Below are 17,472 nucleotides of genomic sequence, written 5' to 3'. Positions count from 1 at the left end.
CACCACGTCAATAATAATTAGCACACTAGTTGATATGTTTGGTATCTGTTCTTTTTTTTTGTTTTGTTTTTGTTTTTGTTTATACATGCACTGCGTACAGTCAGAAGCGCGGGAGGGTGAGAGAATTCACCAGAGCCAGAGCGGGGAGCAGAGCAGGCAGAAGGACCGAAGTACACTGCTGAGGGGAGCAGCGGGCGGCAGGAGAGGTCTGCGCGCCATGTGGGACCCTCCTCCGGTGGCCGGGGAGCAGCCGGGGATCGAACCGGCGCTGCAGAGGCTGCGGGCAGCTTCGCAACCCAGCACTCAACCGCTGCGCCACCTGGGAGGCCCTGGTATCTGTTCTTGATCATCTTTTCCTTTCAGTACATTTTGTTTTTCGTGAGCTAATTCATTTCCACGGCTTCGGTTGCCACTTTTTTGTTGGTGAGTTGTGAAAATGTATACCCAGGCGAATTTTCTTATCCCAGTTTTAGCTATAAATGTCTAGCTGCTTATTGCCTTAATGTCTTCCAGGGTTGTATTTAAAAATGAACATTTCATTTCTCCTTTTAAAATCAGTCCTTTTGGGCCTCCCCTGTGGCGCAGCGGTTGAGTGCTGGGTTGCGAAGCTGCCCGCAGCCTCTGCAGCGCCGGTTCGATCCCTGGCTGCTCCCCGGCCACCAGAGGAGGGTCCCACATGGCGCGCAGACCTCTCCTGCCGCCCGCTGCTCCCCTCAGCAGTGTACTTCGGTCCTTCTGCCTGCTCTGCTCCCCGCTCTGGCTCTGGTGAATTCTCTCACCCTCCCGCGCTTCTGACTGTACCCAGTGCTTGTATAAATAAATCAATCTTTAAAAAAAATTTCACTTTAAAAAATAAAATAAAATAAAATAAAATCAGTCCTTTTCTTCTATTCATTATTGCACTGAAATTTATTTCCTATCTATACCAGAAATCCAAAAGTGATCCTTTTTCCTTTTCCATGTAAGAGGCATATTCAATTAATCAAGATCTATAAATTCTTCCTTCTTAATGTCCCTCAAATATGTCTGATGGTTTTTGTCCTTGTGAAAATTTCTTTGATAAGAGCAAATAGTGTAAAATTTGCTAAATGCTTAAAATATGCCATGAACTGTACAAAACTTTCATTGTGCATTATCAATCTTCATAACAAGCCTGAGTTTGATGGTGCTATCTATATTTCATAAAGGAAAGCTGATTAGTTTGCTTTATTGCAAGATAATACACATTTCTGTACAAGTTCCAAACACAAATTAAAACCCAAATACAAGTCCCAAACCCTGTTTTTATGAAATGGAGGGAGTGTTTAAATGAGGGCCTTTCTGACTCAAAAGCCCATGCTCTTGTCTTAATTAAAAGCCACCAACACTCATAAAACCAGTCATTTCTTGCCAGTTAGAATGCCTTCTCTTTCGTAGTTTTATCGCTCTGTTATCTATTTCAAATTCCAAAAATAAAAATCTAAATTAGATAGTGTAGATATGTTTAAAATCCCTTCAACTACACCATTGCTAGTGGATTTTCAACTGTTACTTCTCTACCTATGGTGCCCTCACGTCACCACCTCATTGGTCTATCTCTCTTAGCTCTCATCCCTTTAGACTTCCTGGAACTCCACATATGATTCTGGAACTTGACTGGAAATGTGCATTTTTTGTTCTTATATAATGTAGGGGGCCACTATTTAACTATTAGAAGAGTTCATATAAAATTTGAGAGCTTCCCCCCTTCATTCAAATCTAATAATCAAATAAAAATTGGCTCATATTCTCAAATGGTAATAGTTGGTTAAAGTTCACCAATACCTGCACCTTTTCATGGGTTAGACTTGACAACTTGTCATATTCCCCACACTCCTTCCCCTTTTACATTCCATTACAGTGCTGATCACTTTGTTACTATTCATCTTCTTCAGGTCTATGGCAAGATGTTTTTGAACTCAGTTTAAGGCCACCTTGATTGTCTAAACCATCAGTTTTCAGAAGAACTAGATGTTTAGTGTAATGCATCAAAGACAAATACAAATGATATCACTGTATGTGGAATCAACACACACACACACACACACACACACACACAACCAAACTCATAGAAAAAGAGATAGTGGTCAGATTTGTGGTTATCAGTGACAAGAGTAGGGGGTGGTAAGTGGAATTGGGAGATGGTGGTCAAAATGTACAAACTTCTAGTTATCAGAAAATAAGTACTTGTGATGTAATGTACAGTTTATGACTCTAGTGATCACTGCATGTGGTGCAGAGGAAATTGATAGATCCTAAGAGCGCTCATCAAAAGAAAACATTTTTTTTCTTCTTTTTGTATGGTTAGGAGATGGTGTGTGTTAATTAAATTTATTGTGGTAACCATTTCACAATATATGGAAGTCAAATCATTATGTGTGCACCTTAAACTTATGCATAATTTTATTTCAATAGAACTGGGGAAAATATGTAAGAATGAAACACTATTAAAAAGGGAGTTATGTAGATGAATAACCACCTTTTCTGTCATCACACTGAACTGGATTTCTTAAGTTTTCCAAGCCCCTTCAATATTTCTATCTTGATTACCTTTCCAGCCATATCTTTCTTTAATGTTACATTATGTTCTGGTTACACTGAGCTGCTCTTTATGTTATACAGGATTATGCTTCTTTTGCCTCAGGGCACTAGAACCTACTGCTTCATCTTACATGGATAATCCTCCTTTTCTATCCAATTCATCTGATTATGTTTTATAATATTTTAGGGCTGGGTTTAGCTCAGAAGTTCTCAACCGTGGTGGCATGTTACAATATCATTTGACAGTTAAAAAAATACCCATGCCCAAATTCTAGGCTAATTAAATCAGAATCTCTGGGGGGAATATAGGGCAAGCTATTTAATGATTTGGGCCTCAGCTTCCTTAATTAAGAGAGAAAAAAATCAAGTAAATAAGCAGTCAGGGTCAAGAACTACAGACTTGCAGAAAATGCCTGATATCTCTATTTCCCCCATAGTACCTTATTCTTTTGCATTTGTTTTTGATTTATATCTAATTTTTCTTCTAAGCTATATGTTCCTTTGGGTAGAGACTACTTGCAGCCTAGGGTAGCCAAGCCTTATGGTCTTAGTAATGCGTATCCCAAACCAGCTCTTTATTCAAGTATCTGGTGCATAGTAGGTACTTAGGTATTTATCGTCAGTGAAAAACACCAGTTGAGATGATGGGATGTCACTTGATGGTGCTTACTGTCCTAGAGTGGCTGCCTTCCATGTGGAAACTTCCAGTCTCTTCCTGTTACTTCTTATGTTTAAGTTCTTAGGTGTGCTGGTCATGAAGCTTCTTGATCTTGGTAATTTTCAGTCTAGTGAGATCTCACCTGTGTAACAAGCTACTTGATATAGTTTGCCTTCAGCCCACCAGTCATTAGAACTACTGATCTTTAATTAATGACACTGCTCTGTGAGAAGTGTGTCATTAGATATTTTGTTTTCATATAATTGTGATTGTTGAATACATACAAATTTACCCTAGGAGAACCACTTGTAATATTGCTTAACCCTGAACCCACTGGTGCTGTGAACCAGACAGCTGATTATACTGTGGTTTGCTAATAACAATGCTAAGACCACCACAAACTAGTTACCAGAGGGAAATAACTTTCATCATTACCCACACAGTTTGGGTTTCATTTCTAATGTGTAATTCTTGGAAGTGCTTACCGCCACCTAATTATTTTGTTTTCAAGAATACTAATCTGTCTTCCTAGGGTTCTTTATTTATTTCTATTAAAAAAATACTTGAAAGAATACAGTCTTTTGCTATGTTCTTGGAAAGAGACAGAGAAGTATAAGACAACAATCCCAGCCCACAAGGGGCTTATTATTTTTTCCTTCCTCAGAAATTTGTACAAAAGTCTATGAGAATATGATCTTATTATTTCAGCCTTGAAGATATCATACTGGTGTGGGTACGTAAGGGTGGGAACATTTTCTTAGTGAAAGTTTGTAGAGTATTGGTTTCAGCCACTTTCTGCCTGGAGTAGCTTGTATAACCTAAGGAGCTGCCAAAGAATTCTGTGTTTTTATTTAGGAACATGAAGAGTGGTACAAGTCCCATCTATACAACATAACTTGAAATAAATATTTAGTGGCAAAAATTTGATAAATATAAAGAACAAAGTGACAGCTGACAAGACTTGATTAGCTACAGAATGGTGTTATCTGGAATGTTTTGCTAATGAGTCTTTCTCTGGAGGGGATTTTAAGTGAATTATATACACAGGTAACATTTAGGGACTGGCAACCGGAACCGCACTTTATTATCTGAGTTTGTGTTCAAAGCATAGCTCTTGCAAAGCTGGAATGGAGCAAAAACAATTTAGCACTGAGATCTCACAAGTGCTTCCTTCTTTCTTATAAAGCTAAGGTTTGGAAGTGCTTCTGGAAAGATAAAGAGAGACAGATCACAACTCGATCCCATGGTACTGGGATCTTGCCAGTGGCAGGGGTAAAGAAATAGTAGAAGAGAGAAAAACATGCCCATGGCTGTTCACGCCAGTAAACATGTTTTCTTCAGAGTATTCAGCGCTGACCTTTCCCATTGGTTGCCCTCTGATTAGGTAGGGGAGGTGGTAGGGGAGGAGAGAAGGAATCTGGAAACTGCTATTCTATTACCTGAGCTGAGGTTGTGGCACTCTACCTGAGAGGAGTGAATAGAATGGAGACATCTGAGAAGGTAGGACTGAGATCAGGTTCAGGGAGGTTAGATAAGACATACAACTTGGTCTGGTGAGTATAAAGTTTATTGCCTGTGGTTCACCAGTGGCAATAGGGCACAAAAGGTAAAACTGGGGAATACAGTGTCAGCAGCTCAGGTGAAATGTAGGAGAATTTAAGATAGAACCTGATTCCGGTCTGAGTTACAGTCTAGGGAGCCATCATCACGGATATGTCGCCTTTGGTTTTTCTACCATCTTTGAGCAGGCCCCAGTTTTAATGGTTGGGCCTGGGTCTATGGGAGGTAGTGAGAAGATGCACCTGACTGGCAAAGAGAAGTCAGTGAAGGAGATACTAGCAAACGGATAATATGAAAGGGGAAGGAAAATTCTTGGTGTCTCCTGCTCCCACACCTGGGCTGTGGGCTAGAGGAGAATTGTGGAAATAAGGTTCTCAACAGAACAAAACAAAATACGGAACCATGACACCATGTGGGGCAATTTCTGCTCAATTTTACTTAACATCATTGAGGGGAAAGATTGTGGGGACTTCTGAGAAGCCTTAGAGCCCCAATCATGCTCTGCCCTTTGTGCTCAGCACTTTCTGAAGAGCTGGACTTCAGCACCCTGGGGTTGGCACTGGCTTCTGAGTTGGACTATTTATGAACCTCATTTCCTGGCCTGCTTACAGTCTCCTAGACCACTTACCTTGCTTAAGCTTTCATCCATCTGATAATTGGGACCTGGCTTTGCCTTTGGCCCTTTGTGTCCCTCCTCATCATCCTCATTACTCTGGTAACTATATCATTTCATTCCTAGGGCCTTTTATGTACTTACCTGAGCCCCCGTGAAAGAGATTCCAGTACTTTGCTGGACACGCAATAGTTTACTTAGAAATGCAAGTAATTCTTACTATATTCCTAAACAATAGATTTCACAATCTAATTGTAGACCTGGACAGAAACTTCGCAATTGTAATACTTTTGGTAAGTGGCACCCATGAGGAATATACAAGGCATGGTGATGGCATTGATAACCTGTGGCACTCTTTCTAGAGTGGGGATGAAGTTGGTATTCAGGGACGATTTCAAGAGGAAAATACAATATATCTAGATCTTGAAGGCTAAATAAGAGTTTCCCAGGGGGACCACAGGTGAAGTCCACTATAGATAGGAAAATCTTATGTAATATTAAGAAAAATAAGAGAACACAGTTTGTTTAAATACTTAACCAGTAATCTTATTTGGTGGGAGTTGAAGCTGGATGGGTTAACAGATCATGAAAGATTTGAGTGGAGGGCCATCCTGGTGTTGCAAGGGGTTAAGACGCAACCTATGAAACTGTCCTCAGCCACTGCAGCATGAGTTCGATCACCCTGTCGTCAGGGAGCCACCCATATGGTGCAGCAGACCTCTCCTGACTCACCTGCTGCTCTCCTCAGCAGTATGCTTTGGTCAGTCTGTCTGTTCTGCTCCCTACTCTGTCTCTGGTGAATCTTCTCACCCCCCACACCTCTGGTGTATACCCCAACTCTGGTATGCATAAATAAATCAATCTTTTTTTTAAAAAAAGAAAGACTTGAGTGGCATGGAATGGGGTTGGGTTTATTTTATAAGATGATGGAAAACATTGGTGTATCTTAAGGGATGCCAAGGAGTGACACATTTTTGAATTCTGGAATGATCACTCTGACAGCAGCACATTCCATACTTGATGGAGGCACAAGACTAGTTAGGAAAAGCAAGTTGGGAGAAATTCTATACAGGAAAGAAAGTGTTGTGGTCTGAACAGACAAAGGCAGAGGTTGGTGGCAGAGAGGAGGGACAGAGTCCACCAATTATAAATGGAATAGATAAGGCTTGATCAGTCCTTGATGATGTGAGGGTAAAAATATTTTGGATAACTTCAAGGTTTGTGAATTGGATGAGTGGTGATGTATTTTCTGAGCTAGATTTAAGTAAACAAGAACACCAGTTCTTGTTTTATTTTTAATGCATGTTGTTTTGTTCTTATGGAGATTTTGCTGGTGGAAGGAGGCAAAATAATTTCCTTTTGGTTTTGTAATGAGTGTCCATGGAATCCCTAGTTGTGTCCACTTGGGTCTGAAGTTCAGGAGAGATATTCTTGAAATACATAATATATAGTGTATATATGTTATGATCATGGGACTTGGTAGATTAATTCATGGTTAATTTGTAGACTAAATCAGAATGGAAGAACCCTTGGGGAACATTGATATTTAAGTCGCTGAGGAACTAGCAAAGGGGAATGAGAAATGTGTTCTATGGACATCACGAGGTTGGCAAGTCAATGGACATGAGTTTTAATAAAGGTGTGGTGACAGGGTCAAGAATGTGTATATAAATATAGAGTTTCCAAGACAAAAAAAAAAGCAATGTTTTAAAACCAAAAATGTGAGAGATTCTTAACAACAAAATCAGAACTACCAGAATAAAATGCATCAAAACTCTGTGGGAATGTGGACAAGTTGTGAGAAAATAAAGTTCTGTTCATCCTTCTCCCCCCCACTTTAGTTCTTATTGTCCAATAAAACTTTTAGTGATTATATCCCCTGTAATTTTTCTACCCTCTCTGAACTTTGCCTATATTGGTCATTCTGTAAACTGCACATATGATTGTTGAACTTGAGATAACATCTGTTTCAGGCAAGGACCTTCTATATGTTCCTTTGTATCTCTCATAAAATTTTATGTGGACTTGGGAATAGAGTAAGATCTTTATAAGTACTTTAGAATAACTGTTAAAAAGACCTCAATTTTTAATTTCAGCTACATCAATTGGGTAAGTTTGTTAGCTGCTCTGAGATTGTCATCCTATGTGGGGATAATAATAATTAGAACATAAAGTTACTTTGCAGAATAAATGCTCATGGCAGAATTCACACAAAAGAAATGTTCATTAAATCCTGATTTTTAATGCTCACATTTTTGCCATCTTCTATTTCCCATGAGAACATGAACTCTGCAGAAGTGGAATTTTAATCTGACTTATTAGTTTGTTATTCGATGTATCTTAAATACCTGCTACATGAGCCTGATATAAGTGCCTCTGTTATACTGCTTGGGGAGGTTGAATGTTTTTTTTTTTTAAAGCAATGGAAATTTGTGGGGCTTTTTTACATGACATCTGTGATTGGGGATGAGGGTTAACCTGTGGTCTTTGATGTGTGGCCAGGGATGCTAGGCATCTTAAGTGCACAGGATAGTACTACATGACTTCAGACATCATGTTGCATGTTCAGGTAGGCCAAAGCCAGGTATCTAATGATCTGGACTTAAAAGATAATGTCATGTCAATAGGAAAACATGATTTGATTGTAAAAATAAAAATGGTTTTTGTGTGGTTTTAAATGTCAAAAAAACCCCAAAAAACCTGTTGCATGGTGTTTAAGTCTAGACAAGATATTTTTTAATTTATCCTCCCCAAATAGTCACAAAATATTATCTTTATCAGAATGCTTTTTTGGCTCTCTCACTCAAGTGTACTATCTTCTGAACTTTCCAATCAAGTGGAGGTTAATTTTCTCATTGCCCTTGGTAATTTATGTGTAAACACATCATGTTCATATTTACTAGTTTGATATTACATACTCACTTAAATTTATCCCTTCCAAAGTGAACTGTTTTTACATAGCCATATATTTTTCTAAAATTTCCAAAGTAAGATTTTTTTAAGGGAAATTGATTAGGAATATTGTCTTTTTCCAACTGAACTTCCTTGGGTCATTCTTAAGTCTGATTCTTAAGTCTGGGGCATTGAAGTTGTTTGCAGATTTTTTTTATTTAAAAAATTATGTTTACTGAAGTAACTTTGGTTATAGCATGTGTTTACACCTCTACAAATATATATTATCACCTCATGCCCACACCAAAGCACCAGAGTCCATTGGTTCCCCTCCACCATTTTTGGTTCCTACTACCCCTTCTGATAGCCTCAATTCTGTAATTAAATTCCAAGGGTTTATTTTGGTCTCCTTTGCTGTGTTTTGTTATATTCCACACAAGAGTGAAGTCATCCAGTATTTGTATTTCTCTTTCTGGCTTATTTTGCTCAGCATAATTCCCTCCAGATCCACATTGTTGCAAATGACAAGATTTCAGCTTTTTAAAAAATAGCCTAGTATTGTATATTTTGTATAATACATCTTTATCCACTCCTCTGTTGTTGGGCACTTAGGTTGTTTCCATAGCTTGGCTATTATGAATAGTGTGTGGATGTAGATGTTTTTGAAATCTAGCTAAAAGGAAGTTGTTGCAAAAGGCTGACATAGATTAAAAAAAAAATCTCTACGTATAGTACTATTACAAAGTTATTGTCAAGAAAAGGATTAATTAAATCCATGGCTCTAAAATAATATTTAAATTTTTGCACAAAAAACTAGAAATGCCCTGGAATTTTATAGCTATCAAGATTCTTAATAGAGGCTTTCTTAACTGACAGTTCAAGTTTCATGTGTTATTTATTAACTATAAAGGTAAAATAAAAATTTTGAATCTGTCATCATTAAAAAAGTCATAAACAATGTTACCTTAGTCTGACTGGTCAGAAATTAGAACCTGAGTCAGGTTTACGTGGTTTTACTTGAGTGTAAACCTAGAGGGCAGGCGTGAGGGACAAGGAGGGAACAATAACTAAAGGACGCCTCTTGTAGAGCTGGCTACCTCGAAGAGTGACAGATGGCTCCATCCTGCCCCTAAGAAGGTATAAACTGTACCTCCAGATCATCTTTCAGGGGGGGAGAAGGAGAAATATTCATTTACTCACTCTCTCATTGGTCAAAGGCTCAGTTCATGGGTGCACCTAACTTGGCATGTATGAGTCTGGACATAAACAAATCCCAGAATGGGTGTCAGCAAGGAAACCTGAGGTGTGAGAAAAAGGGGAGCTGTCAGATTGCACCACATGAAGTCAGACGGCCCCTGCAGAGCTGCAAGAGACAGGCGAGGTCAAGAACACCTGAAATATGATGTATTGGAAATGTTTGATATGCGAAAGGAAAGCCAAAATTTTCTTTCTACTCTCTTTATAGAAAAATATTACAAGAATCATTGTCATATGAAGACATTTTCAAAGAATTAACAGCCTAATATTTAAAAGGGAGAAAGCAATATAAAGGATTATTAGATAGTTAATAAAATAGTCTATTATTTTTTCTGGATATTTGATCATGGACTTTCTCATCCTTTGAAAATTCATAATTTTCTGTGGTGTGATAGCTTATCCTAAATAAATATTTGCCTTTGTAACTAAGTTTATGCTGTAATTTTATCTTTTTTTCTAGAAAACTTCTCGAAATGTGTAAGATTTAGACCTCATTAAACCTTGATCTGTTTCTGTGGTTAAGTTTATTCAATTTTAAAAATAATAAAATAAGCACAACTTTTCTTTGATTCCATGTCCTCTCACAAGGTTTTTGAAAGATTAGTTCATGTCTCTTGCCTCTTCTCTCTCCACTCAAATCCATTCCTTGAACATCCTCAACTCCCCAGGAAGTTCTTGTTCCAAAGTCATCTGTGATCCCTTAATTAGTAAATGCAAAGAAATTGCCACTCTTTTTCATGAGTGTCATTTCTGTGGAACTGCCCTGGCTTCTTTATACCTTTGATGATCATCAAGCCTCCAACTTTGTGCTTATCTTGAGCTAACCTGGCCAATCTCTGTGGATGTCCTAATCCAGGACTTCAGTTGTCTTTTATGAGCTTCCTGTCATTTCTCCTTCACATCCAGTCCCCTTTGATCCTTTGATATGTTCTATAAAGAAAGTGTTCTCTACTAAAGCCACAGGTGTGGGCCTGATTTTTTTTTTATTGAATGTGTATTTATAGATCACAAAACTATATTTCCTTGGGAAATGCTGTCTCTATCACTACTACCTGGATATTAGCAGCAGCTTCCTACCTATTTTTCTTTCAAATTTATGTGTCTTCTGTATAACTGTTGCATTGATCACTTAAAACATTTTTAACTTTGTTTCCATTAGAAAAATAATCTCCACATGGGTGCACTAGCATTCAGGACCATGTTCATATTACATTCAAAAGTCTCTATAAAAATAATTGAATTTTAGAGGTTTTATGAACTCATTGTACAATAAGAAAAAGTTTCAAATATACCAGTAGCCTCATAGATTTTCACAAAGTATATGAAAAATAAAAGTGTGGAATTTGTCATGTCTGGCAATATGTAATAGACATGTCCAGACTAATGGATATGGCTCTAATTCAGTCTTTTTAACAGGTGCATAATATTCCCTAGTACCATGTACCAACATTTATCTGTCTCTATATTGATAGGCATTCAGGTCATTTCTGTTTCATCACTACATCATATATTTGCATATATATATAATATTAGGTATTGATTCTTATACAACGCTTACGTAATTATGCAATCACCTAACAATTCCAATAAAAGTATAATGTAATTTCATTTACCACATTTGCATTCTGAGCCCTTCTTTAAACCAGAAACTCTGGCAAAGTGAATGCAAATCTTATTGGCCAGACTGAGCCATGTGTCCATGCTTAAAGCTTGGGGTGAGAATCAGCTCCCCTTTTCTTAGCTGTTATATTTTGGTGCAAAGTGTGCCTTCCTGGAGGAAACTGGCATATTGCTACCAAGAAGGGAGAATGGAGCTGGGTGGATAAAATATAGCAAATATTTTACTATAGAAGCTAATGACCTATTCGCCCAGGAAGCAAATAGGTGACAAGGATTTCATCCTACAGGAGAATAGGAGGAACAGAAACAATGAAGCTTCGATGTTTTATCTCCTTTTGAATAAAATCTGACTTAGGAAAAGCTCTGTTAGCCTGAAGATCTAGAAGCTCTAGTGGGCAGCTTTGATCAGCTTAGAACACTTGTAAATTTTGTTTGTTCTACGAAGGTTATACACCCAGTCTGGATTTGAATATTCTCAGCAATATGTAGGTGACAGTAGGAACTAATCAAGTTAGTTAGGTTTCTGAGGACCCAGAGGTTTTTCCAAATAGAATCCATGTATAGACTGAGGTTATGTCTAGGCTTTGCGTCTCTTAAAGAAGTAAAATAGGTGGTCCATATAACGTGTGGAATCCCTTTTGTTCAGCCTGTGAGTCTGCCCAGAAATATTCCATACCACATGAGTCCTGACTTTATTAGTGTGTGTAGCCACATACCTAAAATGAGTTTTCATTATTAGATTTGCAGATGCACCATTTAGCCTTATTCCTGGGACAAATAGCCCTTCATTTGAAGAGGAAACACAATATGTAGCTGAAAGGCCATTTGTACAATGACTCAAGATTCTTTTCTTCCCATTGTTTCAATGTTAAGAGATTCCAGATATTTCCACTACCCCTTACAAATCAGAGAAAATGTGAAATTAGCTTAAAAAATAGAGAAAGATAAGGAGAAGGTCAGGAGGGAAAAAGGCCAGAGGAAGAGAAACAGATAGAGGGAGGGAAGAAGAAATTGCACACCACCTTCTTATTTCTTTAGGTAGCTACCCCTTCTTTCTAACTGTTGACCCAGAAAAGTGCCTCAGGCTTACCTTGCCTCCCATTTCCTTTGTTCATACAAGCCTCTCTTTCATTTTCATTGAAAAGGCTACTCCTAAGAACCTTAAATCCGAGATTAAGGAATGCAGCTCAGGATTGAATATTTCATTTCCTTTCTTTGGGTCTTATTGTTAGTATTTTCTCCAAATTCCAAACTCCTTCTCTTTCTTTCATGGAATTATTGGTACTTAGCCTTTATTCCTTGGAATGAGGACTTTTAAATGCTTCTATCTTTAGCAATTCTAAGCTCAGAATAAATTCTGAAGTGAATACAGAAATACCTCTGATGTTCAATATTCAAGACATCACTCCCCCACCTCCACTTCCAACCCCCAGACATTTATAAGAAATAATTAAGTTTTCAGTCATTGGCTAAATTCTACTCAATTGAAGGATCTTTACTGAAGGCGTGTTATTTGGTAATGCCATGATTTATTAAGTGGTATGACTTATTAGGGTCACAATCTCAGCTCTGGTTTTAAAATAAATATCTCAAATCCTAAAGTTCCTCTTGTACCATAGCCAAATGCAGTAATTCATCCGTGAGCCCAACATTCAGAACGGAAAAGCATTGTTTGGTTTCTGTTTGGCAACTTAAAACAAATTGAAAACAGTGCTTTAAGATGATTTTGAAAAATGGATATTTTCATGACTGAGTAAACTAAAAGCTTTCCAGAGCTGCGAAAAATAGACCTATGGATGCTTTTCAGAGTCATTGGTCACAAATGAGGTGGGTTAGTTTGTCCAGCAGGGGGCACTTTTTTCTAATTTGCACAAGGGTGCTGAATGTTCTAGAAGTTGCCTATTTTTGATGCCAGTTGGGAGCAGAAGCCAGGAACCTCAAAGAGTTTTGCATGAGAAGCAAAGACGAGAGAGTGTTCGGCTTTTCCGATTTTCATAAATATTTTTTTCTTGTGTACCAAAAACTGGAGAGACTAATGAGACAATTAAATCATATTACTTCTTGTGCAAGTGCCAGTTTGTGGGACTCTACAAAGTTCTCTAAAACTGACTGCAGTTTTAAACGTAGTTGACCCATCTTTGCTCACCTGTAATTTTGGACATCAATAGGTCCTTTTTCCTTATGCATATAGGAGATGAGTCCTAAAAATATTGCCTGTTGCAGGTAGAGTAGAAATATAAACATGGAATCTATCTCTGGCCAACTCCTATCCTGACAATTTATACCACATTTATTAGAATTTCATGTCCGTATGATTCATCCAAAGTACTTTTGTCAAATATGCCTCTGTTCTTTCCCGTTTCCTGCATCATTAATTTAGTAAATCTTGGTGATCTACAATACAGGTAGGTCATGTTTTTTTCTTACTTGGTAACACTCAGCATTCTGCTTATTAACAGGTAATTTTTATCAGATAACATTATGAAAATGGGTGAGAAAATTGCTACAAAATTGTTTACCCTATAAACACCAAGAGGTGCTTGCCGGTGGGGAGGAGGAATGGACAGACCTTCTAATGCTGACCTGACTTTTATGTCCCTTATACCATCCTTCCCAAAAACCAGATTGCAGGCCTCCCCTGGTGGCACAGAGGTTGAGCGCTGTGTTGTGAAGCCACCCGCAGCTTCTGCAGCATCGTTTCCACCAGCTAGGGTCCCACCTGGGGCGCAGACCTCTCCTGCTGCCCGCTGCTCCCCTCAGTAGTGTGTTTCGTCAGTCTGCCTGTTCTGTTCCCCGCTCTGGCTCTGGTGAATTCTCTCACCCTCCTGTGCTTCTGACTGTACCCGGTGCTTGTATAAATAAATAAATAAATCTTAAAAAAAAAAGAACAAAACAGATTGCTGTCTCTCTTGTTTTCCTCTATGAAATTCTAGAGCAGCGTCTCCCACTGACTCTTCTATAATCATTTTTAATTTATTTTCACCACAGTTTTATGAATACATTACCAAGAAACCAGTCACTCAGATGTGTGTTTAAAGGTTGAGAAAGAGACTGGTCATTGGAAGACCTTTCATATATTTTAATGGTGGCTAAAATATATTGTACTCCTTGAAAGAGAATAGTTAATATATAACTAGAGTTTATTTGTTTAAAAAGAAATTAAACTTAACTTTTAAACAGAGAAAGTTAAACAGTAAAAAAGCATGATATTGGAATAGATTGGCAGGCTTCATAGTGTGAATAATGAATTGGCCTCGTAGGCAGGTCATTCGAATGCCACTTCCTTCTTCAAGTTTCTTTGTACTTATAAAGTCCATTGTGCCCAGTCAAATCCTGTCATTAAATGGTATACACCTGAATGGATTTATCAGAATCAACTAAACCAGTTTTTAATGGCAAAGGCCAACCACAAACAAGATTACTTTAATGAATTCCCAAACCACTAAAGGTCATTTGGACATGTCTAGGAAACTTTCCTATCTGTATGTAACATGCAAATATGTAGGCAGTAGTATCTAGAGTAATAAAAGTAAAATGGTTAGGAGTTACACCGTTTTTTTGAATAAACAAAGTTTTTTTTTTTTTTCACCCTGAGAGACTGTACCCATATAGCTGGGATCCAGTTGTGGACAGTGTGTGGATTCACACCTTGGCTCTTCTACCAGGATTCACAGTCTTAGTCCAACCAGTCACTTAACCAGCCAGGCAAACTTTTGCCTGTGCATCTATTTTGCCCTAACCTTGGTCACTTTCATATCAGGCTTCTCTTCAGTCAGTGGTAATGCTACCAGTCCTGCCTACTTGACAGATAATATTGTGCAAACACAATGATAACATGTGAAAACACTTCTCTAAGTGTGTGTGGAAATAGTTTGTGATGATGTTGTCATTTGGATGAGGAAGACACTCTAAGACGATGCTTTTTGGTAAGCATCTCTGTAATCAGAGGATAAAGAATATTCTGAAAGTAATGCTTTAGTGTTGAAATACAAGTATGAACTTATCAGTGAATATTCTGTTATGTAGGACAATAATGCTCGTGTCTTATGGAGCAGATAGAGTAATTAAATTATCGTTCCTTTTGTTGTTTGAGTAAGACAATATCCTTTTCTACTTTATAATGGGTGGTATCTTGGGGCTATAATTTTGTCCTAATTACCTGGTTTCCTTCACAGGGTTGGCCTTTGCTATTCTGTCATCTGTGCATCCGGTGTTTGGCTTGTATGGGTCTCTCTTTCCTGTCATCATTTATGCCATATTTGGAATGGGACGTCATGTTGCCACAGGTATAGTTTATATCCAAGTTTATGCTTCTCATGTTGCCAATGAAAAGAACTCATAAGTGATCATTAGTTATTGATTATACTTCCAAAGCAGATAGACCTTCACTACTGAAGATCTCAGCCAATAGCAGGTCAAGACATTTTATTACTGTGCCTCAGATACTTAATATACATTGTGATTTATTGTTTTATTACAATGGAACCAAGGTTCTTGTTAAGCATTCTTTGCATTTTAAGTTATAAAGAGAAGGACAAGTTTTCATAACTTACAATGAAATGAAAATAATCATTTGAGTGGGAAACAAAGATGTGTTATTTAGTTACTCAAATGTTGAAAAATATTTTCCTTGTAAATGACATTTGGACCAAATGATCCTTTAGGTTTCCTCCAAGCTAGATTCAATAGCAGTCTTTAATTAGTATTATCTCTTACTTGCCTAGCTTTCTATTGCCAAATAAAAGCTCTCTGTTGCCAAAATAAAATGTAATTGTCACGGGCAATCGGATAATAGAGTAGTCTGGCTAAAACATGAGTTTTGAAATTAGATATACCTGGGTGTATGTCTCATTTGTTGCTTGCTATCTGTATGAACTTGGAAGAAGTCTCAAAGATCTATTTGCTGCTTTCTTGGTTATAAGATTTAATAAAATCTTAAATATTATTGTAATAATAAAATGGTTAAAAGAAAATATCTATAAAGACCTTTCTAAATATTTTGTGTATATAAGATCTTAACCTGTGAGCAATAACACCATTTTGTGTCTTTTTCTTAAATGATCAATTTGTGTTAGTGAATTTCTTAGTTCCCTCTTTATAATGTAACAAGTTACCATGACCACATTGATTTTAAGAAAGAAAGATTTATTATCCTACAGTTTTAGAGATCAGAAATCTGCTATGTGTCTTCCTGGGCTAAAATTGAGGTGTCAGTGGGCTACATTCCTTTTTGGGGATCTAAGGATCAATTGTGTTCTTGACTTCTCCATTTTCTAGTGACTTCCCAATTTCCTTGGCCCATAGCACCTTCCTCCATCTTTAGATGGAGATGCAGTGCTTAGCATTTTCAAATCATTCTCTAATTCTGGTCTTTTGCTTCCATCTTCAATATTTAAACGATCCTTATGATAACATTGGGAACACTTGGATAGTCCAGGCTACTCTCCCTGTTTTAAAGTCAACTGATTAACAATGGTAATTTCATCTCCAACATGAATTTCCCTTGCCATGTTGTATAATGCATCCATGGGTTTGAGGGATTAGGACATGGAAGCATTTGGAAGGCCAAAAATTCTACTTCCCATGTTGATTTCTCATGCAGAAATTAACTCACAAAGTAATCTTATCTATGTAAATTTCACATATCACTTAACTTTGTTGTGGGGGACAGGATCAACTATTTTTAGTCTTTGCTACCACAAATTAGCAGGATCAGAGGTATGTGAGAGTTTGTTAGAAATGTGAAATCTTGGTTCTCATTACAGACAGATCTACCCAATTGGAATCAGAACCAAGATCTTTATAATATGTATATATATGATATGTATATATAACATGCATATATACACATGCATGTGTATATATGTTAGTTACTTAAATTTTATAATTATAGATGTGCTATATATTAGATACCTTATTAAGAGCTTTAGATATATTATTTTATTTTGTCCTAACACAATTTTTTAAACTAACCATTATTATCTGCACTTTTCATTCTAAAAAACCCTGTAATTCAGAAATGTTTCTGTGAGAACTCAGAGTTGCAAGTGCAAGGACTACAGCCTGGCCTTGGCCAAATCTAAAGCCCAAGCTTGTTTTCCTTACAACCTGGTACTCAAGAGTACACATTCCTTTTGTGTTGATGCAAAAGGAAACTGCAAAATAATGATTTAGAAGTTCTTGAGACCTATTCTTTCTGAATTATCCTGCTTTCTAATTTCCTAGCAATTTATTTTCCTTTTTCAAAGCATAGATATGTGTCAGTAGTAAGAAGCAGCACATTGTTTTAGAGGTAACCCAAAAGCATTTCCTC

At 37.4% G+C, this 17,472-nt stretch overlaps 1 protein-coding gene across 1 annotated transcript in view; it reads left to right on the top strand.

Annotated features, from left to right (window-relative positions):
- SLC26A7 (solute carrier family 26 member 7) overlaps positions 1-17,472 on the top strand; it is a gene marked incomplete at both ends in the record, with an annotated part of 95,827 nt that overhangs the window by 8,327 nt on the left and 70,028 nt on the right. Inside the window, one exon of the mRNA XM_084229364.1 lies at positions 15,335-15,445. Within this exon, the coding sequence (XP_084085490.1) occupies positions 15,335-15,445 (111 nt within the window). The remainder of the gene's footprint in view (positions 1-15,334; positions 15,446-17,472) is intronic.

Source organism: Talpa europaea (genome assembly GCF_964194135.1).
Source record: "Talpa europaea genome assembly, chromosome: 3".
NCBI lineage: Eukaryota > Metazoa > Chordata > Mammalia > Eulipotyphla > Talpidae > Talpa > Talpa europaea.
This window is presented reverse-complemented; position numbering and strand designations above follow the sequence as displayed.